General features: G+C 36.4%; 3 protein-coding genes across 3 annotated transcripts; 2 read left to right on the forward strand and 1 right to left on the reverse strand.

Annotated features, from left to right (window-relative positions):
* The first annotated feature begins 1,714 nt into the window (after positions 1-1,714).
* Positions 1,715-17,230, forward strand: LOC140151414 (retinol dehydrogenase 8-like). Its single transcript, XM_072173747.1, has 4 exons — positions 1,715-1,921; positions 13,237-13,416; positions 14,033-14,126; positions 16,245-17,230. The coding sequence occupies exons 1-4, from the start codon at positions 1,762-1,764 to the stop codon at positions 16,570-16,572; spliced, it is 762 nt and encodes a 253-aa protein (XP_072029848.1). The 5' UTR covers positions 1,715-1,761; the 3' UTR covers positions 16,573-17,230.
* A 687-nt stretch (positions 17,231-17,917) lies between these two features.
* On the reverse strand, positions 17,918-18,718 carry LOC140150373 (uncharacterized). Its single transcript, XM_072172383.1, has one exon. The coding sequence runs from the start codon at positions 18,716-18,718 to the stop codon at positions 17,918-17,920; it is 801 nt and encodes a 266-aa protein (XP_072028484.1).
* Positions 18,719-20,777: 2,059 nt separating this feature from the next.
* On the forward strand, positions 20,778-23,877 carry LOC140150374 (retinol dehydrogenase 8-like). Its single transcript, XM_072172384.1, has 2 exons — positions 20,778-21,045; positions 23,624-23,877. The coding sequence occupies exons 1-2, from the start codon at positions 20,778-20,780 to the stop codon at positions 23,875-23,877; spliced, it is 522 nt and encodes a 173-aa protein (XP_072028485.1).
* The last annotated feature ends 1,691 nt before the right edge of the window (positions 23,878-25,568 follow it).

A 25,568-nucleotide genomic window follows, 5' to 3' on the forward strand; every position in this document is an offset into this window, starting at 1 on the left:
TCAAAACCACTATGCCATTAAAGCCGCTTGAAGTTAAAGTTAACGCGAGAATCTATAGTGTGCCGTAAATTATGATGAAATACGTCATACTTTAGAACAATAGTTTGCCTATTTCCTCATAGACTACATAATTACCACTTATGTATTATCTAGTTAATAGACCAATTATTGGAAATCTAATTTGGTTTGGGTAAAAAACATGCTACATGTTGCTGAAAATTACTGATTGAATTAAATCAAAATAAATTTTGTTCCAAACGTCACATTTGATATATCATTTTGTGTGTGCTCATGACGTACACCAAATCAGCTTGCGGAACCAAGTTTTTGGCTTGACTTCAACGCCAAGGGGATTAAGTTCCCGTAAAATGGTCTGGTTTTACTTGAGCCAGCAGTGTACGATACTTCTGGAAGAGTAAAGCAGGTGCATAACATTTATATAACATGTCATAGGTTGTGCCTGGTAAAGAGAGAGAGAGAGAGAGGGGGTAGGGAGGAGGAGAGGGAGGGCATTGGAAGTGGACAGGGAGGTGCTTTGCTGGTAGCCAAGGGGGGGCTCCCCCGTGGGACATCTTCTCTTCCTTCTTGACCCTTCCCTTTTGGATGCTGGCCGCCGTGATATTTTACGCTTTTAGGCCTTTTTCTGCCATTTTAAGCCCATTTTTGTACAAACGTTTCCCTTTGAGAATCGGCCCACGCCCTCCTAACAGAAAAACCCTGACAAAATCACTGGGGAGGGGGAAACAGGAGTGCGAGTGGGTAATTATAGGAGGGTCAAGTTTGAGAGAGCGAGTACAGATAGAGGGGAGAAGGAGGGGAAAATAAGGAGAATGTAGGGAAGGGGAAACAGGAGGGGAAGGGGGAGAGAGATTCAGAAGGATGGGAAAGAAATAAAGAATATGTATTTCATTAGGCTTTGCGAAGTAAATTGGAATATGGAATTGACAAAGCTGACGAGCCTTTATTAAATAATATTATATATATATAGGCCTATAACTATCGTAAGAATATTAATTGAAACGTATAGGGCCTAGCTAGTTTCAAAATAATATGATAAGAAGATTAACGCTGGGTCCCGACATAATCCATGTTGAGTGGTATCGCGAGTTCATTCATGTTTACTCAAACGAAGCTCTTAAGGTAGAGTCTTTTGTCTTGAAGTGGGACTAATAACCATTTGACTAAACAAAAGAGAGACATTTGGATGTAGTTGGTAACAAGCTCTTACACATGCCCTTCTTTTGAACGCACATTGATACACATGTCCCGAGTTTAAGCAACAAGACGGTGTTGGTACAGAAACCAATCTGACGTTCGCGTTGAAGTGAATTTGAGCAATAAATCCAATCAATATTTTTGAAGTTGCCGTTAAAGTTCCAGTAACTTCATTCCGCAAACTCTCTAATGCCTCGGTGCCTACGCCCGTGTAATTTAAAATCAAGGAGGATGGTTTTGAATAGACAGGCGGAAGCACCAAAGCGTAAGAAATCAATCCTCTTATATGGTTTTTTTAAAGTAACATTTTATCGCATTGTTTTGGTGAGACCGTGTCAGTCATATCTATGATGAACATTGTCCATGTATCAATGCTTCAAAGTTCTATAAAATACTAAATGAATATACCACGAAATTAGAAAACTTCAAACAAAAACGATGCCTTCACAAGTAGTTGTAATTACTGGTTCCTCTAAAGGGATCGGGCTGGAAATAGCTCTTCTTCTTGCCAGAGACCCTCAGCGTCGATTTAAGGTCTATTCTACTATGCGTAACCAGTCTACCAGACAGGATGATCTGAAAACCAAAGCAGGGAGTAGTTTAGACGATACACTCTTTATTCGGGAATTGGATGTAACAAAACAAGAGACAATCGACAAAACTGTGAAGGAAATTGTGGAAAGAGAAGGAAGAATCGATGTCTTAGGTATGTATTGTTTGGATGCGGCTTTGTTTAAGGTCTTTGCAAGCATTATACGTGCAAGAAAACTGAAAAGATATACTATTAAACATTAGTTAGGAAATTGGAGAAATGTCTTCTCTGCATAGGTTTTATGGACATTCAATAGTTCCAAGGGACATTTCTACCAGCAATTATTATTGTCTTGACAAATTTGGAACGTTATAGTTTTATGTATCGCGTCGAAACTCGCGCAGAGATGAGAGTATGCGACTCGTGGAATATTAGTAAAACCAGGGGAAATGTGACACAATATCAAAAGGGGGAATAATACAAAAGGCATAAACTAAGTTAAAAACCCGACGTATGGCGACCAGTACTAAGGGATGATAAAATATGAAAATAAACGAAATAACAGAAGAGGCTTGATTCAGTCAAGGAAACCCACACCAGCAAGTGTAGAAAGCCAAATTGAAAAACAATGTAAAAGGCAAAAAGTAATGGCCAATCAGATCACAAACGAAGGAAAATTAGAGACAACCAAAATCTCCCTGCCCCCAGTTTTTATACGATAGAATATTGCTGGGATATAAAGCATCATAACGCACTAAGGATAAACTGCGATTGCATGTTTTTTAAGGGCTATATTTGAAGGTCTCCTCTGTATGCTTCGTCATGGTTTTACGATTAATTGCATTTATACTATAATAGGAAGCAAAATACGACAGTTGATTTAGCTATAAAAATAGGATCTATAATGTATTTTGCAGAAGACGTAAGCTCAAACTAATTGTATAATTCTCCAATTTTAAGTCAATAATGCAGGAGTGGTCACACCTCTGTGGTGGGAAAGGCGTCAATGGAATCCTTTTATGACATTATGGAAGTAAACTATTTCGGATGCGTCAGAATGACCAAGGCAGTAGTCCCGTTCATGAAAGAGAAACGTAATGGCTGGATTCTTCAGATTTCGAGTATACTTGGATTCAAAGGTACACATTTTATCGCTTTTGGTAAACTATATTCACGATCCCTGCTGTAGATCAACTTTGGAGTAAACCAACATAATGGTGCGATGCTTTAAGCAGAATCCAGACCCATTTTCGCAACACCCATGCAGGTTTGTTGTTATGCCTTGCAAGATCGTTCATCTTCTGTTTTTTGTCCAAGAGGAACAGAAACAAAAAAGCACTAAGTACCAGAATGGTCTCGGGAAAATGGTACAGGAAAGCCGTGCTAAGTTTCAAAAATTATAGCTTATACTAACACTATTATATTATAATAATTTATAATATCATTTATTTATATTCAGCACTACCAGTAGTGGTTCAATACAATGCTTCCAAATCTGCCTTGGAGGGCTTTAGCGAATAAATAGCTCCACCACTGAGAAAATTCAACGTTTGGTAAGTTTCTATTCACACTTTTACAATGTACTTATTTATTAATTTATCGTGATTTAAGGGCTCGGAAAGCGACATCTTCACGTATTTTTTCGTGAGACCTGAGAGCCCATCAGACATATCGAATTGCATTTTGAATATGAGGACTGTCCTTCTGATATCAAATAATTTATATTTTTCGAAATTCACAATAATTAATACACATTTTATGGCTACTGATCAAAAAACAATTTGCCTAAAATGGCGGAATCTGAGCTTTGTGGAGGACAGCTCAGGACACAGTTTCAGACTTTATGTGACATTGTTCTGTCATTATCAAATGTATTGGGGTTTGAGGTGATATTTCCTAAACGTCAGACCTCAAATGCACTTGCAATAAGTAACTTTTAGGAGTTATAAATAATAACTTTTAAGGGCAATATTTTTTTAATCTCCTCCCACTTTCAAACTGGTACATTACAAGTTAATTGCAGTTCTGACCAACACGTCAATATAAATTATAAGAACAATGTTACCACCCACAAATATCAAAATCAGTCGCCTTAAATCCGCCACTTTAGGCTAATTCACTACATTATGAGCGTCTACACCATCTACCGATACACCCCAATAAATATTTAGCCGCGCGGTAGTATGCAGACCCCCTTTTCAGACTCGTCTTGGCAAACGCAAGAAATATTCCATACATATATCTTAGTAAATTTTGGATATGAACAACTGAAGGGTGCCAACTCACGTCTGCTTAACGTGGGCTAGAGACAAAATATCTGTAGTAAAGAATTTTACCAAATTTGAGGTCTGATCTGTGTTACCAACACATTCATATTTCATATCATTAAGCTTAAGTTTTTTCATATTTTGATATTAAAATACACGATTTGTTGCTCAAATGTAGAAAAATGATTGTAATATCGAAATTTGACAAAAATGTAACAAACTTGTATAAACTACATATTATTGAGACCTACATCATGATTTTTAAACATTGCAATGCATTAAGGAAATAATACACCATGTCATGGGCAACTTTTAATTTTTTGCATTAATTTGTAGTTTCTTACCAAAAATGTCCCTTTTTTATGCCTAACCGGGCGTTGCACACAGTGATGAATGGGCTCAGGCTATGCTTCCGATCCTTTTTGATATTCTTATCTCAGATTGCAAGTATTTGTACAGTGATATCAAACCTTTATAGTATGATATGTATGTTGTTACCTTCAATTACATGCACAAATTCTTTAAACAGATTGGTATTGCAACGGGAAAATCACATAACAATAGGTACATATTTTCTACCAGACTATTGTTATAATAACCCGATTTGGGGTAATTCAAACGGATAAACCATGTTAATGAGTGATACAATTACAAATTATGATTATGGTTTATGCAATTTAATAAAATAATCCATATGCAAAATCAGGAATCAGTATATTCATGTAGTTGTTGTGAAGGACGAATATTCACGATTTGGTAAACAAGTTCCCCCTGGCACGTTAATGTTAATTATGGAAATATATTAAATTGTTTTGAACGTATTTAATTTAGAATTTCCACATCATCAAATTTCACAACCATAATTTCTGTTGAGTAATTGATTTGCGTAACTAACATTTCGGCTGACGTGGCAGCCACCAAAAACATAGTTTATACGTATATAAAAAGAGGTCCAAAACAGTCACCAGAAGTCAATCAGACCATAGACTGGAGTCAGACCGTTGGTCTCAACCGAGAGAGTAGCTCTCGATGGTCATCAGGGCCGGATTTACCACAGGGCCAGATGGGCCCGGGCCCACGGCCCCCAAATTTGCCAAAATGGCCAAAATAGGGTAAAAATAGAGTAAAAATGGCAAACTTTTGCGCGCTTTGCGCACACTGGCCTGCTATATAACAAAATTCAGCTTCATTTTGGGCTAAAATAGTCTAAAATTCAAAAATTTTCACGCGCTTCGCGCGCAAATGTCCTAATAATGATCTAAAAAACTTGACCACTTGAGTGCACATGCCTTCCTCACGGTGCGCTTGGGGCCTCTAATTTTGGCCTGAGTCCAGAGCTTTCTTACATGTAAGTTCTATGATTGAATAAAATATTTATTTATTTGTTTGTTTTGTTTTTTTCAATCGCCAGGGTGTCCATTATTAATCTAGGTCTCGTAACAACCAACATGAGCTTACAATTTGGATCAGATATCACCCCAATCTTGAGAGCATTAACGAAAGCGATTCCGGAAGACACACGGAATATATAGGATCAAATGGTAACAACTAACCCGGATGACGTCCTTGGTACCAAAACACAAACATCTAACGATATTGCGAAGCTTATGGAAGATGTTATTCTTTCTGATAAACCCAATTTTCGTTATCAGTCTTCTCAGACAATACAAAGAATGGCGCGTCAACGTTTCTTGGATCCAACGGGCAATGAAATGATGGACACTTGGCTCAAGCAATAACTTTTGTTTTGTATTAATTTTATCTCATCTCAAAACAAACGAACAAGCAAACAATAAAATCAACAAGTAAATAAATTAAAGGAGGATTTCGTGATCCTAGCATCCTCTTTTTATGTCATTTTTCAGTAGATATCCATGAAAAAAGCTTATTCCCAAAATTTCAGTTGATTCAGATTTTGCGTTTGCGAGTTATGCGTGATTATAAATGTGTATTACACTGCTCCATAGGCCACTGACACTGTTGTACTTTCGTTCTGGTATACCAGAACGAAATTCAAATATGGCGATATTTTTGCTGAACGAATTAATCTGCAAGATATTTTTTTTAAGTGGAGAGATGAGGCTATGGATCACGAAATGCCCTTTTAATTAATAAATTCACATATCAAAAAATAAGTTTTTAATTTCAATACTAAAAAATTTTGGCCTAAAATTCCATGGTATTTGATTGTTCTCAACAATGGAAAAAGAACCACATGAACAAATGATTCACGTATGTTTTTACGCTCTAATCATACTAATAAGTTGGATATATTTTATAACAATTATAACAATATCCATGGAATATAACACAATCGTGAAAGGGAGTGTAGCTGGGAACTAGCAACAGACTTCAAATTTTGTTACACTCAGTAGTAGTTTGCAAAGACCTTTTGCACTAGCCTGCCGATTGCGTAAAAAGAACTACAATCCTGGCTGGAGTGACAAAAGGAATGAAATAAATACGGCATCGGTAGTGCAAATCATGAGCCCCCGTTCCCCCAATCAATGTTGAATCCTGACATTTTGTTCCATATGGAAAGGTTTCTGTACAAAAACGATTCTCTTATAAACCATCTACGCAGTTTCCACCTCGATCAGACACCTGAGCACACATTTTCGTTCAAGAGCGTCCAAGCAGAGAACAGCAAGCAGTGAATAGTCTCCATACACTAGCGTCACTAGAATGAGCAATGGCCAATTCTCTTTAAATTGCAAATCTTGTGCAAAAAGTTATTTTCGCCTATTTTGTCATACGGTTGTAGATTCAATGAACTATGACTTTGCTAAAGAGCGCTTACAAATTGACATGATGTGCGTTCAGTAACACCCAACATTGATTGGTGGAGCAGAGGGAGATATGGGATGGGGGTGGGCATAGACATACCACCTAGACCTATTACTGCCCATCCTTTACCACAGCGGGAGGTGAAGCCCCGTATCCAAGGTGATATTGACGGATTGACGGGGTTACTAGGCGCGGAGAAATATCGCATACATGTTTGACGCGCTCGTTTGCGTAGTTACTGCGCCGTTATCGCCGCGTCAAATGCAACATGTTCCATTGACGCGAACATGTCTGCGTGTTTGAGTCCGGGTATGCGTCCTTGTCATATTCGTTGCTAAGCAGTGTCGGCTTCACTACGCGAGTCAAAGTCATTGGTCTAGGTTCTCGTTTGTCTGGGGGGGGGGGGGGGGGGGTAATTTTTAGACTTGACACTAAGACGCCATTTCATCACTCTATAACTATAACGATAACGAAAATATGGCCATTACAAGGTGCACATTCTATTTTTTTTATTCCAATATATTTTGTCTAGCACTGTTATGAAAAGTTGAAAATGTAATCATCTAATTTTGTTTTTTTAGCCATAAAATTAAAGGTACATACGATATGGACCTACAATTAGGAGGCTAAGCAGCTGTTGGCATTATGCTTAACCACAATAACAATAGCTATTCAGTCAGATAAAGGGACTGATCACTAAAATTAAAATTTGGAATTGAATCAAAATACTGGACTTACAATTTATAGCAATGCTACGTTGCTTGTGATACCATCACACTTCATCAGGCATCTGACCCCCTGGACTGTTTACTTCTATTCTATAGAAGTAAACAAACGGGACAAAATATCGTGATCAAAAACAAATAAAGCGACCATGTAGGATTCGAACCCTCGAGAGCTTAAATTTGCCTGTTTAATTGGAAACTTGTAGGCTTATTTGTAGACTTATTACTGAAACGTGGCTTGGTGCATCCACAAATTCTTAAACATCTATACAAAGTTTACCTTAAAGATCGTAATAGATCAGGGGGTGGAATTCTGATCGATCGTCGCCAAATCTAATTGTTTCTGCCATCCATGACCTTAGTGTCGATGGGATCGATCTTATATATGGATTCAATGTAAACATCTCCAAACAAGTAACTAACCCCCTTAAATAATGGACATTATTCAAAAAGGGACTATTGTATTACAAATCTGAAAAAATGCGCTGGAAGCAGAATTTATTTCTGCGCATTTTGACAACTCATTTGATACGATAGCCTAGAAAACAATAAAACACCGGTCGATTTAATGTAGTGAGGTCCAGATATACAATACATACAATACAGAAACACTCAAATATCATTACAATTTACTTCCAATACAATTTCTAATACAATTGAATATATGAATACAAAAGCCACCCAAGTCCATACTTTGGCCAAAATGAGTCAAGCATGGGGAAGTGTTGCTATACATAGGCATGTCATATGTTTGAAAGAACAACTCAAATTCATCCTCTGTGTCTATTGAGCATGTGAAAAATAGCATGTATGAAAGAATCAACCCAAGTCCATGATTTGAGTCTTGTAACACATTGATTGAAATCCAGTATGTATAAAAGTCCATTTGTAACATCTTCATTGCTGGAGAGTGACTTTTGAAAAAAAATGGGTTCAATCAAGGAAAGTGTGTGGTTTATATTACATGGCAGAATGCTTATCAACATTATACATAACTGTGTGCTTTATTTTGTATTATCTTACTAGTGGTAATATCATTCCAACATTATTGTCTTTGTATATGATTCAAAAAACCACCCAAGTCCAGAATTTAAAATGAACCCCACGAAGTCCCTGAAATGCTAATCGTCATACCTAATACAGTTTAACCCACCCATTTGCACGTACAACTTACCATATTGACCAGGTAAATCTAACTGAAGGAATTAAAATGATACACAGGTTTTTTTCTCAAAATCACTTCCCATGGACTTCGGTGGGTTTTGGATTCATGTATTCAATTTACTGCAACTTTCAAATCTTGGGTTACATTGATTCAAAATTAATGTATGCTGTGACGTCAATATTTAGTCAATATTGCTACAAATGAGGTGTCAAAATGTGCAGAAATAAACTCTGCTTCCAACACATTTTACAGATTTGCAATATAATCGCCCGTTTTTGAATAATGGTCATTATTTAAGGGGGGTTAGTTACTTTTTTTGAGATGTTTATAACCTAACAAGGTTGAGGGGTGCTGTTACTGGCCCGGGGTTACTGGTCCCAAATTATCTGGTAGAGATTTCATTGGTAAATTAGATAATGGTTGCTTTTGCGATCACGTTATGACCCAGAATGCTAGTCTCAAAACAAAAAAGGAAATATAGAAATCTATAAAGTTAAATTTGAAGAAAAAAAATAAACAAATAGATAAATCAATAAATAATCAAAAAATACAATTTCTTATAAATAGGTAACCCTAGTCGTCTAGTATCTTTATCATCAGTTTATCTTATTGATCCTGAGAGTTCATCGATCACGACCATGGTCAACTGTTGTCAAAGCGCTCAAAGTCCATTCTTTCCATTGTACAACATTATAAAGGTATACATCACTTTGGGCAAGAACGATGACTTCCCTAGTAGTTCTAATCACTGGTTCCTCAAAAGGAATCGGGCAAGAAATAGCTCTTCACCTGGCCAAAGACCCTCAGCGTCGATTTAAGGTCTATGCTACTATGCGTAATCAGTCTACCAGACAGGATGATCTGAAAGCCAAAGCAGGGAGTAGTTTAGACGATACACTCCTTATTCGCGAATTGGATGTAACAAAACAAGAGACAATTGATAAAACTGTTAAGGAAATTGCGGACAGCGAAGGAAGAATCGATATCTTAGGTAGGTATCTTTGAGATGTGGTTTTGAGCAAAAATGATTGAATACACAGGTTTTAGTAGCCCTAAGAATCTTTTCTAAATGCAAATGCTCTATCATATACAGTACAATACCAGAACAACAGAACAAACCTGAGTTACAAACATGACAAAAGGGGAGATGGGTATCGTAAAACGGGTTAAATATGGTCATAGCTGAAGGACATGAATTGAGACAAAGGTTTGTTTTTCAGCTCATATCTGCTGAAACATCAGCTCTACTGTCTAGAGCCATGGTAAAACCCCAACCAGTCAAGGGTCAATAGAACGTAGTAACATGGCGGTGCAGGTTTTGCGCTGACGTTCTCAATGCTTGTGCTATAATGAAAGACAGAGATAACAATAATTTATCGCGTCTGACGTCATCTGTCAATCAAACTCGAGCAAAAGCATCTCAAAAGTTAGGTATTTATAGTAGGAAACTTTCTTTTGCGAAGGCACCATGTCAACAATGCGTAGAAAAGTTGCTTTTTGCCTTGTAAAAGTACGTAATTTTTCGCCATTTTCTGCTATTCCTTTTTTTTTTCCCGATCGGCACCAGATAGATCGGTCTTCCTTTAACGCGCTATTAACCTTTGTAAACCAATCAAGGATCGTAATTGACAGTGACGTCAGACGCGATAATTTCTTTTTATCTCTGTCTTTCATTATATGCCCTCACAATTTAGATTGACTTGTTCGTTTAGTCCCACAAGCCTTTGCGAGTACACCCAAGATGTCGTTATTTGACGTACGTCACGCAGAAACGATGTTCGCATCGGCGTCATACGACCTGATGCCAAATAACGACATCTCATGTGTACTCGCAAAGGCTTGTGGGATTTACCGAAAAAGTCAATTGCTCGTCATACATGTACATATTTTTAGGACATTTTCATTTCTCGAAGCCCGTTTTCCCTTTGCTACGAATCGTAAATGACTCGAGGTCAAAATAACAAATTCAATTCAGAATACACAACAAAATACACTCTTTGTATAATTAACAAAATATGAATCTTTAATGAAAAGTATAATATGATTGATAATGATTTTGTACATTAAGGGGGTACTACACCCCTCGATAAATTTGTGTATATTTTTGCATTTTTCTCAAAAACTAATAACACAGTGGTAACAAAAGTTACGTATATTATAGGGGCAAGGAATCCAATTACTATACTGGAATTTCAGTGACTCAAAACAAGCGGTACGTTTTTTATGATAAGAACAGAGGAGGTACCGCTAGGATGTACCTCATTTCCTATCATATATACTGAACCGCTTGTCTTGAGTCACTAAAATTTCAGGGTAGTAATCGAATTTCTTGCCCCAATAATATACATAACCTTTGTTACCAGTGTGTTATTATTTTTTGAGAAAAATGCAAAACTGGTCACAAATTTACCACAGGGGTGTAGTACCCCCTTAACATAAAAAATGCATACACTTTAGAATCACATTAATAATTACTACTTATCCGCAGTCTTCTTCTTGTTGATTACAAAGTTCTGTTGCAATGTTCCGGACTTGTCCTGCGAAGATCACTGTTCAGCGCAGTCCAATGTAGACGTGAATTTATATATCTTTTGTGTATAGAATCCTCGCACAGATGGCAATTTAGAGAATGGTGCTGCTTTTACCAAACAGGCCTTTTCCACTTTATTCATTGACAGATGTGTTGTTTCATAAAATTTAAAAAAAAAGACTTCAGGAAGTCGACAGAAGAACATATTCCCCTTTTAGGAAGAGACGAGTACTTTGTTGCAATCGAAGTCCCTTTCGTTATTTATTGCTGGAATGATAGCACATTATTATGCAAATTGACTGTCTCACATGTACTTTTCTTTGAAGGCACACAAACTATAAAACACATTAAAAGGTCTATAACCATTTTCTAACTCGGATTTGCCTCGAGAAATTCTCGCTCCTGTGTTATATCCAAACTAGTAAACCTGACAATTGCCAGCTATGAATTTCCCTGTATGATGCAATACATAGTCACATTAAGGGACCTGGAATGAGCGTTTATTACATGAGAGCACCTCAGACCTATCGAATTGCATTCTGAATACGAAGCATGTCTTTCTGATATCAAATAATTTTCATTTTTTGAAAATCACAATATAATACAAATTTTATGACAAATTATAAAAATTTGATATTTTTCACATTTTTGATATATAACAGTCCTCGAAGTAAATTATATAAATCTAATGATATATTCTTAAAGTGTATGTAGCAGGGAGGAAAAGCCGACGATCAATTGAAAATTTTGACCTTTCATATTGAAGATATGGATTTTTTTCCCAAAAGACCTTTTTATTTTAGTGTTTTGGGACAAAAAATCGATATCTTCAATACGAAAGGTCAAAATTTTCAATTGATCGTCGGCTTTTCATCCCACCTACAAACACTTCAAATATAAATCATCAGATTTATAAAGTTTACTTCGAGTACTGTTAAATATCAAAAATATCAATTTTTAATGATTTGCCATAAAATGTGTATTACATTGCGAATTTCAAAAATCTAAATAATTTGATATCAGAAGGACATTCTTCGTATTCAGAATGCAATTCGATATGTCTGATATGCTCTAATGTCCCACAATAAATACTGTCCAAACGTTCATACCCCACCGCTTAAGACGTGGGGATTTTCTGAATTGAATAGTGCAGTGCACCCAATGGGTGTTCCACTAAAAATATCATGACACACAAATGATATTGCATTATTATTTGAACGGGGGTTCCCATCTTTCATGAAATAGCTTTAAATTGCAAACAAAGTTGAATAATCAAATTAAATTACTCAGGGCACATCACACCCTTCTGTTTCAGAACATGTATAGTTTAAGTTATCTCCGACATATTGTTCGCGAGTTATAGGCAAAAGTGTCAAATGTCAAAATAAGAAAATTTTGGATTGTTTTGAACTGCTCTGTTACATAGGTATGATAACAAAATAGGTAAAGGTCAGTAGGATTAAGTGACCTTTGACATTTAGTACCTTGTTACCCAGGTAACAAAACACTTGAAATATGATGTTTGTATAATTTTTGTTCAAACTCTTTTTGTTTAATAAGCCAAATACTTTAAGACCATCAAACTTGAAGCATTTCTCACCCCTTTGAAGGCCCAAAATTTGACATTTGATCTTTTTGCCTATAACTCAAGACCTGTAGGCCTGATCCGAGTCAAACTATACATTTGATGGGTCCCTGTGATCCAATGAATGCATTGGTATAGGTTTTAACCACATTTCCCATTTGAAATTTGACTCATGCATAATCAGCCATCATATTAGTTTTATGCAAATCAGGCACATTTCTTAGGATTTCTTTAGTATTGTGTTATGAGGACCTTATAGAAATGCACTGTGGTAAAGATAATCATAATGTTTGCAATAAGTTTCAAGTTAAATCTTACATTGCCTGGACTAATCGGAGAAAGGTTAAGAAACATAATAGAAAACGTGAGTGGTATACCTCATCAGTGATATACTAGTGGATTGATGTAAAAATGATGTTTCACTTTATAGTCAATAATGCAGGAGTGGTCACACCAGATTGGTGGGAAACTGGTCCCATGAAATCCTTCTATGATATTATGGAAGTCAACTTTTTTGGATGCGTCAGAATGACCAAGGCAGTAGTCCCGTACATGAAAAAGCAACGCAGTGGCAGGATTCTTCAGTTTTCCAGTGTGCTTGGACTAATAGGTAATAATACATCGGAGGGAGGGGAGAGTACTCAGATGACCATACGGGGACGTAGTTATGGTTTAAAACACTTTTTATCTAAATTATACCATACTTCATACGATTCTCTGCCAAGTGATTAACATCAAATGTTTTCCTTACGTCCAGTATCGCAATAGCAACCCAAGGAGGTGATCTGCAATTGAGTGAATCAACCGCCACGCGATATATAAACCGATCGATTCAGCGCCCATATACAAGTAAAAATTTAAATATTCGCGCATTGTATTTCAACAAATGTTTTCCTTATGAGACACCAGTTATGGTCCAAATAATTCACATTATGACTAAATTAGTAACATTCGCGCAATTTGTTCAAAAACAGTACGTAATTTATAGGAGCAGTCTAGTCAGCTGTTAACCTGGGATTCACAAACCCTAGTTACACCTTTGGATGTACGTAGTTGAGGTGCCATGCAAGGGGCTAAAGTCTGATTGATAATTAGAGTTTTTCATTAAGAATATCATACAGCTGGGAGAAAAACGCCTTCGCGCAATTTTTTGATAGAACCGGGAGAATGGTTCGATTCGGTTTGATCCCTAGTTTTGAGTATTAATTGTTCACGTTTATTTTCAGCCGCACCTGAACTTACACAATACATTTCTGCCAAATTTGCTCTGGAAGGCTTCAGTGAATCAGTAGCTCCACCGCTGAGAAAATTCAACGTTTGGTAAGTTCCAGTTCATTATTTTGACATTATTAGACACTTTTTGGACATTATCGTTTGAAATAACAAAACAATATGAACAATAACAACAATACAACTATAACAACAGCAACGACAATAATAATATTAAAGCCTTAATGTACGATCTTTTTTCAGAATATACTTTTATTTTTTTCAAAACCGATTTTTTGGCATATTTGTAATACCTACATATGTTCCAACTTAAATCTATGCGCAAACTGTCAAATCCGCCCTATTTTTAGTATAACGGGATGATTTTCTGTTGGTCCGTCATACATAATTTTTCAGAGTATGATAATATATCGGAATGATCATCAAATCATAGTCTCCTACGAAGGCAGTTTGGTTACGCTCCCTCCACATGTGGAGGAGCGTAACCAAACTGGCTGCGTAGGAGACTAACCTGAGGCCGCACTCGCCGTCCTAATCCAAAAAGTGTGAGATATTTCGAGTAATAGAGGTGAAGTTTATGATGTTATTTCTTTGCAAATACAAATGTATTGGAACTTTCATAATGATTGCATATTATCATTTTGGAAGAAAAAAAAGAAAAGATCGTACATTAAAGCTTTAATAAGAGTAGGCATATCACCTCAAAAATAAGCGCAGCAGACACCGGTTATTTAATGTTTCTACATTATTGAGCTTTATAAGAATCAAAAATCAAAAAATCAAAAAAACAGGATTCAAATCGGTCAATGCATTGTGATCTAGTGTCAATTTAAAGATGCTCGTAGATGGAATGAAATCCTGCCACAAATTGGCAAATTTCGAGATTTTGAAGGTTTATTTGGACGCTTGCTTGAAAAAGCAGCGTTAAGTTAAATATCACATGTTAAATGCCTATCTTTCCTGACTTCGTTAAAGAAAACAAAATTTAAAATTCTATCATTGAATAATTATAATAAATTAACCAAATATACTATTTGAGCAATTTCGGCCAATCTGCAGACAAATTAAACCTGAAAAAAATTACTAAGTTCAGCTAATAAATATGCAAAATTGATGCCAATAGAAAACCGTACATGATATAAAGGTGCGGTCTTTTTTGCACACATATGTATACAAAGTTCTTTCAATTGATTGATTGAAAAAATACACAAAAAGTAATTAATTATACAAATTAGGTAATTGCAGCTAATTATGTATTCATGATATTATTATGCAAATTAGGCATGAGTAATTTTGGGTTTTCTTTTCAATATTTAATGAACGTCTATTCATTCATCATAAATTTGTCAAGTATGAACCTGTTATGAGGTTGAATAAATGAAATGCAGTTAATTACTTTAAAATAATACAACAAAATATAACGTTTGACATTTTGACGGTGTCTGGAATAGAATTTTCATTTTTACTGTAAACATGGTATGTGTCACCATTACTCAAAGCCAAATCCGAAAAGTAAAAATAAAAATTCAGTTGCAATGAGACTTTAAATTAACATTTTGTTATCTGGATTAACATGGGTAAAATTGGTAAAAGGAACCGCCATTACACTGTACCGCGTAGGCTATACAAAAATAGCGTGGCCTTGGGCACACACAATTGCTTACAACAATTGTGGTTTGAAAAACTACTCCCTATGAAATATCTTTGATAATGTTATGTTTCAAACAGTTTTCCTCAAGTGCTTCATTCGTTGTCGACTGAAATAATTTACATAGGCCTATATTTACTGATTTATGAGCGAGCTTAAAAAAAACCAGGCAGTAGTTCTTAAACAAAGCAATATTTAATTCTTACTGTCCTGGTGGTAGCCTCGGAAAGGCTTCATACATAATATACTAAAAATTCAAACAATTAAGATAAATGGAGCATATGAGGAAATTCATTTTTCGACATGGATGTTTTCTAAAATTGACCAACTTTGAAGCGCGCGCTTTTCAATTCACCGTTATGCTTGCATGCATGCACAGTGTGGTATAATTATTGTGCGGCCACTGTGACATCCCTAATAAGAGTAATGACAGATTTCATATAATACCTTACGCGATAACCTCTGTTTTCCCCTGTCCTATCTTAGGCTTATCTCGGAAGTTTATGAGGGGTTATGCTTCAAGAACTTTAATTTTGTTTTGTTATATATTTTCACTTCAGGGTTTCTATCATTCAAATAGGCTACGTAACTACCGAACTGACAGCACAGTTTGGACCTAATCCTACCGCGCTCCTTAAAGCTGCAGCAAAAGATATCCCGGAAGACACTAGGGGCATTGTGGAGCGAATGGTATCAACTAACTCGGAAGACGTCTATGGTTCGGAAGCACAGACAACTGGTGATATTGCGAAATTCATGGAAGACGTGATTATTTCAGAAAAACCCGATTTTCGGTACCAAACTTCTCAATCAGTCCAAGAAATAGCACGTCGACGTTTACTGGACCCAACGGGCAATGAAATGATGGATACTTGGATGAAGCAATAATACATTTACTTTGCATTCATTTTATCTAATCTCGAGTAGCAAAAAAAAAAAGGAATAATAAATATATAAATAAAGATAATTGCTTAACCCTAACGTCCTTTTTGTTTTTTGGGACGAAAGGAACGATGAAAAGAAGGAAGACAGAAAAGAAGAACAAATGTGTTTTGTGCGGTCCAGTTTTGAATCACGGACCCCTCGGGTGCAGAGGACAAGACCGAGGATAGCAAGCGTGAGTGTTGCGCTAGCCCGGCATGTGTTCTCGTATGTATGTATGTATTTGTTTCTTGTTGTATACCAACATTTTCGATATAATGATCGATGCTCTACTTCCCATTCCAGAAAAATACAGCACTAATATGTTGGGGATTAAAAAAATATTTTCTGCCATGTGAAACATAGTTCAATCCTAACCATTCTGGAGATAAAAGAAAATGTTCACTATTTTACTAATTTCTTGAAAAAGAGCCAATAACATGCATTTTCGGCCCGTTTTCTGATAATCGAGTTACAAAAATCAAAAAGTAGTGCGTTATTTCGCACATCACAATAGTATACGTTTACTTGATGCTAGAAATCATGTTTAATATTCAATGTGATTAATATAAGATTAGATGTATTAACATTTAAGATACAGAAAAATTTAGTATACAAACAAATTTCGAAATGATAAACTGGTATTTTTGTTAGCCAAATCCAAATAGAAATTACTCACGAATCTGAGCTTTCGCCATCTTGGCTGATGGCTTGATCACAGATGAACTGGTCCACTGCTTTTCCCGCGAGACTTGGTTGCTAAGGACGCATCCTCGTTACCCGGAAGTGATGTTGATTTTAGCAGTGGGTCATATACATGATCTAGAAAGTGTGCACCTTCGTCACGATTGAGTGAGTTTTTGCCCCTCCTTCTGATTTGGATGGCCTCCCTGACTCTCCTCGTGAACGCATTAGAGTCTCTGTCGAGTAATTTGGCCCCCTCCCAGTCGATGACATGGTTATCTTGCGCTATGTGGTCGGTTATTGCCGATTTGTGCTGCTCTGTGGTGGATAGCTTTCTGTTGGCTCTTGTAAAGTTCTTAGTCGCAATCTTGTCGGCGTCTTTCTGGTGTTCTTTCTTTCTTACCCCAAACGGCCTTCCAGTCTCTCCTATATAGGATTTGTTGCAACCTTTGCATGGAATGTCATACACGACTTCGCTGGTTTGGTCAATGTCCTTTTGTCCTTGGGGTGGACAAGAATACTTTTGAGCGTGTTGGTTGGTTTCATGGCCGTTGTAAACCCATGTTTACGAAAGACTCTTTGGAGTTTCTCAGATGTACCCTCCACATAGGGTATTACAACCATGCCTTTAATTGGGTTCTCGTTTGTCTTTTTCTGTGGTTTTGATGCTGTTGCTTTGTCCTTCATCTGTTGTTTCACCCTGTCCACTGCCCATCGGGGTATTCACAGACCGCCAGCGCCTTAATGATTCTTTGCTCCTCCTCTTTTTGTCTTCTTCCTCTGTCACAATCTTGTCTTTTCTATCCATCAACGTCCTGATTACACCCAGTTTCTGGTGAAGTGGGTGCTGAGATTTGAAACTTAAATATTGGTCGGTGTGGGTTTTTTTGCGATACACCAGCAGTTTGACCGTACCATCTTGTTTACGAATGAGCAAAGTGTCCAGGAATGGTATTTGGCCCTCTTTCTCCTCTTCGTAGGTAAACTTTATGTTTCCTGATTGATCGGTAGTGTTGAGGTGGTCAGTGAGCTTTTGTGTAGAGTCTTTATTGATAATTTCCAATATGTCATCGACATATCTTCTCCATAGCTTAGGCTTGCAGTCTAGGGGCGCTGTTGTTATAGCCTCCTGCTCCAACCATTCCATGAAGAGGTTTGCTACAATTGAACTGACGGGACTGCCCATCGCTGCCCCGAAAACCTGGCGATATATAGATCCACGGAAGCTGAAGTATGTCGTAGTTAAAACAAATTGGAGAAGCTGTAAGATGTCGTCGGGGGTGAGATTTGTTCTTGTATTGAGCTGAGTGTCTTTTTCTAGCCTGTCTTTGATCACATTGAGCGACTTTTCAATGGGCGTGTTCGTAAATAATGACACCACGTCATGGGAATTGAAGATGTCATTATCTTCAATTAGTACACCTGTCATCTCTTCAGCCAGCTGCTTAGAATTAACAACATGATGCTCTGTGTTACCAACTAAGGGGCCCAGAATTTCAGCGAGAGCTTTAGATGTTTGGTAGCCCAACGACCCCGTATAATCCACAATGGGCCTGATGGGATTTCCTTCCTTGTGGATTTTAGTAGTACAGTATAATCTCGGAACACTTTCTGCAGTAGGATAACGAGGATGCGTCCTTAGCAACCAAGTCTCGCGGGAAAAGCAGTGGACCAGTTCATCTGTGATCAAGCCATCAGCCAAGATGGCGAAAGCTCAGATTCGTGAGTAATTTCTATTTGGATTTGGCTAACAAAAATACCAGTTTATGATTTCAACAATCCTACCAAATGAATCTCTTTACTGAAATTTCGAAATGTATCGAAAAATAATCGTTTAATCATCAGAGCATATCTGGAAGAAGTAATTCGTGTGGGCAAAGCCGTGTACCTTGATACTTTGCATTACGCGTTTGATATATCACATAGTTTTGAATTACGGTATATCTTTTACTGGAACTTATTTAAACTTGCGTCTAACACCATCAGACTTCATCAGGCAACTGTCTCGCTGGGCTGGTCATGTGATATCATCGTCATAAAAGTAAGGCCAGTAAAAGATTTGATTCAAAACTTTGTTGAAACAAAATGTAATGTATCTGGGGAATTGATTTAATCTGTAATTCGTGTATACCTGCATGAAATTTAATATGGGCAATCTGAAAGGGTGATTTAATTGATTATACCAATACAGACGTACCTTCTTTTGGCTCTTATTTGCCTTAGCTTCGTTCATTCTGATTCAATTATAACGATTAAAACAAGCGATTTTAGTTAAAACTTGGATATAAATATCTAGGACCCGTTTTTCATTTTTTTGAATTTTGATAAAGTTCACCAAAACTATCAGCAATTTGGGCGAAAATCGGGCTTTGAAAATTGAACATTTTCCAACCATTTTTGGTGCAAATTCTTAGAGTTGGTCAAAATTTAAAAAGATAAAAAGAACCGGTAATTTTCACCAGGTTCGCCGTCGCAAATAATAAAGGAGACAAGGAGAAAGTGATCCCGCCCGGGAATCGAACCCAGGACCTCAGGTTTAAGAGACAGCCTTAACCACTTGGCCACGGGAGCTTCATGATTAGGCTGGTTGAAATTCGAACCCATAAGCGGTCACTTAAACTTATCTCCTCCCCGCAAATAGCCCATAGTAGCTTTCTCCTTGTCTCCTTTATTATTTGGTGAAAATAAATGTTTATTTATATAATTCCCGTCGATCATGCCACTGTTTTTCCGTATTATAAAAAACGGTCCTAGATATTTTCATGTTCTCAAGAATTTGTTGTTGGATTTCTCCCCAAAATGAGCATTTGTGGGCAAATTTGACCTCAAAGGTGAATTCATCATAATTGAGCAGTTATTAGCCCAAAAAATTCCATAATTCCAGGGTTAAGACCACCCTGAAAACCAACCTTGCAAGCGCGTGTGTGCACAAAATAACAATCAGTTTTTTGGCTTTTAAAAGCTTGTTATTAAGTTTACAATGTTCATATTTTATATCTTTTTAAATTTTGACCAACTCTGAGAATTTGCACCAAAAATGGTTGGAAAATGTTCAATTTTCAAAGCCCGATTTTCGCCCAAATTGCTGATAGTTTTGGTGTACTTGATCAAAATTCAAAAAATGAAAAACGGGTCCTAGATATTTATATCCAAGTTTTAAGAATTAATGAAATTTTTTTTACAACTAAAATCGCTTGTTTTAATCGTTATAATTGAATCAGAATGAACGAAGCTAAGGCAAATAGGAGCCAAAAGAACGTACGTCTGTATAAGGCTCTCTGCAATATGCAATGATTTTGCGATCACTTTATGACTCAACGGGCAATTTAATGATGGACTTTGCTTTTTTGATGTGCTTGTCTCAAAACAAATAAATTAAGGAAATATAGAACTACATGTATATTTAAATGAAATATTTTGCTCAAAGTCCATTCTTTCCATTATACATTATAATAATTGTATAACTAACAAAATATTTGGCAAGAATGATGACTCCCCTAGTAGTTCTAATCACTGGTTCCTCCAAAGGAATCGGGCAAGAAATAGCTCTACATCTGGCCAAAGACCCTCAGCGTCGATTTAAGGTCTATGCTACAATGCGTAACCAGTCTACCAGACAGGATGATCTGAAAACCAAAGCAGGGAGTAGTTTAGACGATACACTCTTTATTCGGGAATTGGATGTAACAAAACAAGAGACAATCGACAAAACTGTGAAGGAAATTGTGGACAGCGAAGGAAGAATTGATATCCTAGGTAGGTGCTTTTCTTCATTGTCTGTAGGTCTTTGGACAAACATTATTAGTGAATACTACATGTTTCCAACACATTTTTTAAAACATTTTTTCATTCAAATTCATACAGTGAAAGTACCGACAGAAAAATTTTTGCCGACTAAAATTGTGACCCTAAATTTGTTCCCATGGCGCTCAAAAATCTAAAAAGTGCGGTGGGGGTATGAGGTGTGCATACCAAAACAATTTTCCAGAAATTTGTCCTTAATATTTATATAGCAACGTTAGTCCTTCAATGTGCCAATATGTGCTTAATTTTGAAAGTAAACACATCATTGATTTTGGCAACCGGTACACACGAAATTATGATTGTTGATTCTAAATTTGTTTTACCACGGACCATCGTGTACAAACCACTTTGTAGTTTTTAAAAGTAAGTTTTTTTGCCAAAATATTTGATATCTTAATGCTAAAGTAAGCCCAATTTAAAATTGACACGTTGACAGAACTTACAAGCTTTGCATTATTTGAATTATTTGCTCATTGAGGAGTATAAAAAAGCTTTGCTCAACCAGGGGTACACAAATTAATTATTCATTGAGAGGTATGTTTGATATCTAATGATGCATCCCTAGTGTGCCGCATAAGATAAAAGCACAGAGGACTACAGAGCGCGTACCACCAGAGTCAAAGTCTCCGCCTCATCCGATAATGAGGGCCGATTGTTCCATGAAATGCGACAGGCGAGACTGCTACGCAATTACCGCGTATTTTCATGGTCTATCGCGTAATCGCGAAAGCACGCAACGCTCTATCGCGTGTACGCGAAGGCACGCAGCGCTGGCGTGATTGTTTGACACGGCACGATCGAACAATCGGCCCTCATGAATATGCGAGAACTGGTAGCATACAATACACGGGGACTTTGACTGGTGGTACTTTCTCTGTTTATCTCTTTCCTCTATGGATAAAAGAATTGAATTTGAATGTTTGATACAAACGTCCACTTGTAACGCCAGAAAGACGTTGAAATGGACAGTTTTGTACTTCGTCACGCGGTTTTCCCCACAAAAAGTATCCTTTTGCACATAAAGTCATGATAATTATAATATACATGTAGTGGAAATGGTCCTTAATCTACCGAAATATTTGGGTTTTATGGCAAGCATACTCTTAATTTTATGCGGCATGTTAGACTGGTTTATAGTCAAAATCAAAATCATGCTGAATTAAAGTAGACATAATAACCGAGCATAAGTCCTAGACCGTGTACGGACGTATGAACTGGCAAATGGTGCGTGGTGTTTAAATCTCACTTGGTCTTTGCGGTTAGATTGGAATGGACACAAATAGATTTCGCGGTACACTAAACGGGTAAATATGAAAATCAGAATACTTTTCCAATATGTGAACTTTCATTATAATTATGCCGAAATATGTTGCGTTCTTTCATTATGACTGATAGACACCTTTTCATGACTATTTAATGATTACGTTACTTTTAACAAAGATCTGTATAATTTCAAGATCAACTGAAATGCGTTCATCATGATTAATAACATAATTATTTCTCAATATTCTTTCAAATTTGTATAGGTTGTACAAGTAATTATACTAATATTTGACATTCTGATCTTTGATCGATGAATATTAGGAGTAAGTACAGGGTGTCCCAAAAAGAGAGATTCCTCATTGCACCCTCTTTTTCTCCTGTTTTTGAAAAGTTAATCAAATATATTTTGGTATGTAAAGAAACCTTTAATTGTTAGCTTTAATAAACCAAAACAATTATTTCAATCGGCTCACAACTTTTGAAGATATGCTCTTTTAAAGAAATTTACCAGTTTTTCACTCTATCCACGGAAGATGTTTGGCTACTTCGAGATTGAAAAGGAGCGCACGTACCATGCATGAATATCAAACATTCCTCAATGATAACTTTATAATTATGGGAATGGGCTTTACCGGTGGCCTTATGGGCTATGGATTTTGTTAAGTGTTATTAATTTGTGGGTAAACTTGATGTGGGATGGGACTTCCTTTGCTATACTTGCAATTACTTACTTTTTCTTGGTTATTTATGCCTTTCTGTTTTATTATGATTCTTACTTTCTTACTTCGTTGTTTCTTGCTTTCTTTTTTTTTGTTTACAACATATGTCATTTCTCTTTTTAGGATAAAGGGTAGCCCTAAAAGGCTGTTTGGTTTGTCTTTTGTTTTTCTGAAGTGAGTTTACTGTGCTGTTTTTGCCCTCTACCTGGTTGCCTCCTTGGCGAACACAGATTTCAGCCCTGGTCCTCATTGCATCAATTGCGTTGCGTACCATCCTTGTGCGCCGGATACTTGCGAATATAGCAGTAATACGTTTGCGAAGATCTTAGATTTTGCCACAAAGGAAGTAATAAAGTGTTGTGAGTTCTTGTGATCTTGCAAGCCACTCCACGGCATGACCCATCCCAACTACTCTGTTTGTTTCCAAACTTTTTTGAAGAGTTTATATATTTTGATATGTATAAACCATTGACATATTATATTTATCTCCTCGAAAGCAGAATCCGTTAAGTTCAAACTAATAGTTTGTTACTTAACTTTCATTTAAGTCAACAATGCAGGGGTGGTCACACCAGATTGGTGGGAAACTGCTCCAATGCAATCCTTCTATGACCACATGGAAGTCAACTATTTTGGATGCGTCAGAATGACTAAGGCAGTAGTCCCGTACATGAAAGACAAACGTAGTGGCAGGATTCTTCAGATTTCAAGTACATGCGGATTCAAAGGTACACGTTTCATCATTTGTGGTATGTTTGGAGCTATATTCAAGATCCCTGCTGTGGGCATACTTTTGGGTTAAACTAATATTAGCATTGACCCAGCAAACACAAAAACGTTTTAAAAACGTTTTAAATAAGTTATATTTTGGCTTTTGGTTTAGGTAAAAACGTTTTAATAACATTAAAATGTCGGGTTATAGAAAGGTCATGATAACGTTTTAAAACGTTTTGTATGAAAACACACTACAACAATATTTTTATATATTTTCAAAAAATGTTATTGTAAACTATTTTTGCAAACATTTTTGCCAAATATTGTGTCAATACTTAAATAACATTATGTTAAAATATTTGAACCCAGCAAATACAGGAATGTTCTTAAAATGTTTTTTTTCAAAACCTTTTAATAACATTTAAATGTCGGGTTATATAAAGGTCATGAAAACGTTTTTAAAACGTTATTGAAAATATTCTGGGCAAACATTTTTCGCAAAATATTTTTTCAACCCTAAAATAACATTCTGTTTAGAATGTTTTGTATCAAGTTTTCAAGAATGTTTTTGGAATGTTATTAAAACTTTTTTATACCCTCTATATAACCCGACATTTAAACGTTTTCTGTAAAACATTTTTGTTTGCTGAGCAGTAGATTATCAAAAATGTTTTTAAGTTTATGAAAACGTTTTATACTCTTAATATACCCTTTATATAACCCGACATTTAAACGTTTTCTGACAACCTTTTATAACCTTTTGCGAATGATGTCGAAAACGTTTTGTGTTTGCTGGGGAAATGGGGGGGGGGGAGGGGCAGATTAAAAATTTGAATTTTAAGGGTCATACATTATGTGATCATGTGATTTTTAGGGGGAACTAATATTTAAGGAGGACGTATCCTCTCGCTTCCTCCACCACTACTGTAATACTCTGTTGCTCCCAAGGATTCCTAGTCACAATGACTAGAACGATAGTGCTATACATATCAGTGATATACCAAACCAGAACACTAAAATACATACAAAATTCAACAAGAACACTAGATGTGTTAAGGACTAAAGGGCAAATCTGAAAACAATCTGATAAAGACGATATCTGACATCAAATTTAAGTTCCGATAAAAAAACATAGTTAACTTGCATACGCGTGCAGTCGACGCTGGAGATCTTATAGAGCAAGATATTGCATTTTAAGAAATTCAGGCCTGAATACAGGGTGCTTCTGAAAGATTGATACCGGCGCTTACTTGTACGGATACATATTCAAATTGAAACTAAAACACACCAAAAGTTTTCACCAATATTATAATTCTTTTTAAACCATCGAATTTATTTAGGTTGTTAGGAAAAACAGCGATTTACCCAATTTCATGATACTGATTTCTGGGGCATAATTCTGGTTAAGCAGCCGATCCACAGCACTGTGTGTTAGATTACAGTTAGGGTAAGTTGTATTGTTAGGGATATATTGCGCAGGCTATTCCAGAATTATTCGGAATTTTGTCCAGGGATGAAGAAAATTGTTACAAAAAAAAAAAAATACTAAAAATAAATTCGCGGATTTAAAAAGGACACTAAAAGCCCATGCTCTGTGTATTTCCGAGTTCCAATTTGAATATTTATTCATATTAACTTTATCGTTTGGTAGTGCAGTTAGACAAACTATTATGTACCGAAAGTTTCTCATAATCGCTTTAAATTATATCATCGCTGTTTCATCTCCAAACTTTATGGTTGGTAGTTTTCGTCCATCGAAATATCTTTGCAGCCTATTCG

This window comes from Amphiura filiformis, chromosome 4, assembly GCF_039555335.1.
Source record: "Amphiura filiformis chromosome 4, Afil_fr2py, whole genome shotgun sequence".
Classification (NCBI taxonomy): Eukaryota; Metazoa; Echinodermata; class Ophiuroidea; order Amphilepidida; family Amphiuridae; genus Amphiura; species Amphiura filiformis.

Bases quoted from the DNA above. Each gene is read 5' to 3' on its own strand.
- LOC140151414 (XM_072173747.1), top strand. From the start codon at position 1,762: ATGCGTAACCAGTCTACCAGACAGGATGATCTGAAAACCAAAGCAGGG. The intron at 13,417-14,032 runs GTAATAATACAT...GTTTATTTTCAG, and splicing joins CAGTGTGCTTGGACTAATAG to CCGCACCTGAACTTACACAA. The intron at 14,127-16,244 runs GTAAGTTCCAGT...TTTTCACTTCAG, and splicing joins CTGAGAAAATTCAACGTTTG to GGTTTCTATCATTCAAATAG.
- LOC140150373 (XM_072172383.1), bottom strand. From the start codon at position 18,718: ATGACAGGTGTACTAATTGAAGATAATGACATCTTCAATTCCCATGAC.
- LOC140150374 (XM_072172384.1), top strand. From the start codon at position 20,778: ATGACTCCCCTAGTAGTTCTAATCACTGGTTCCTCCAAAGGAATCGGG. The intron at 21,046-23,623 runs GTAGGTGCTTTT...CTTTCATTTAAG, and splicing joins AGGAAGAATTGATATCCTAG to TCAACAATGCAGGGGTGGTC.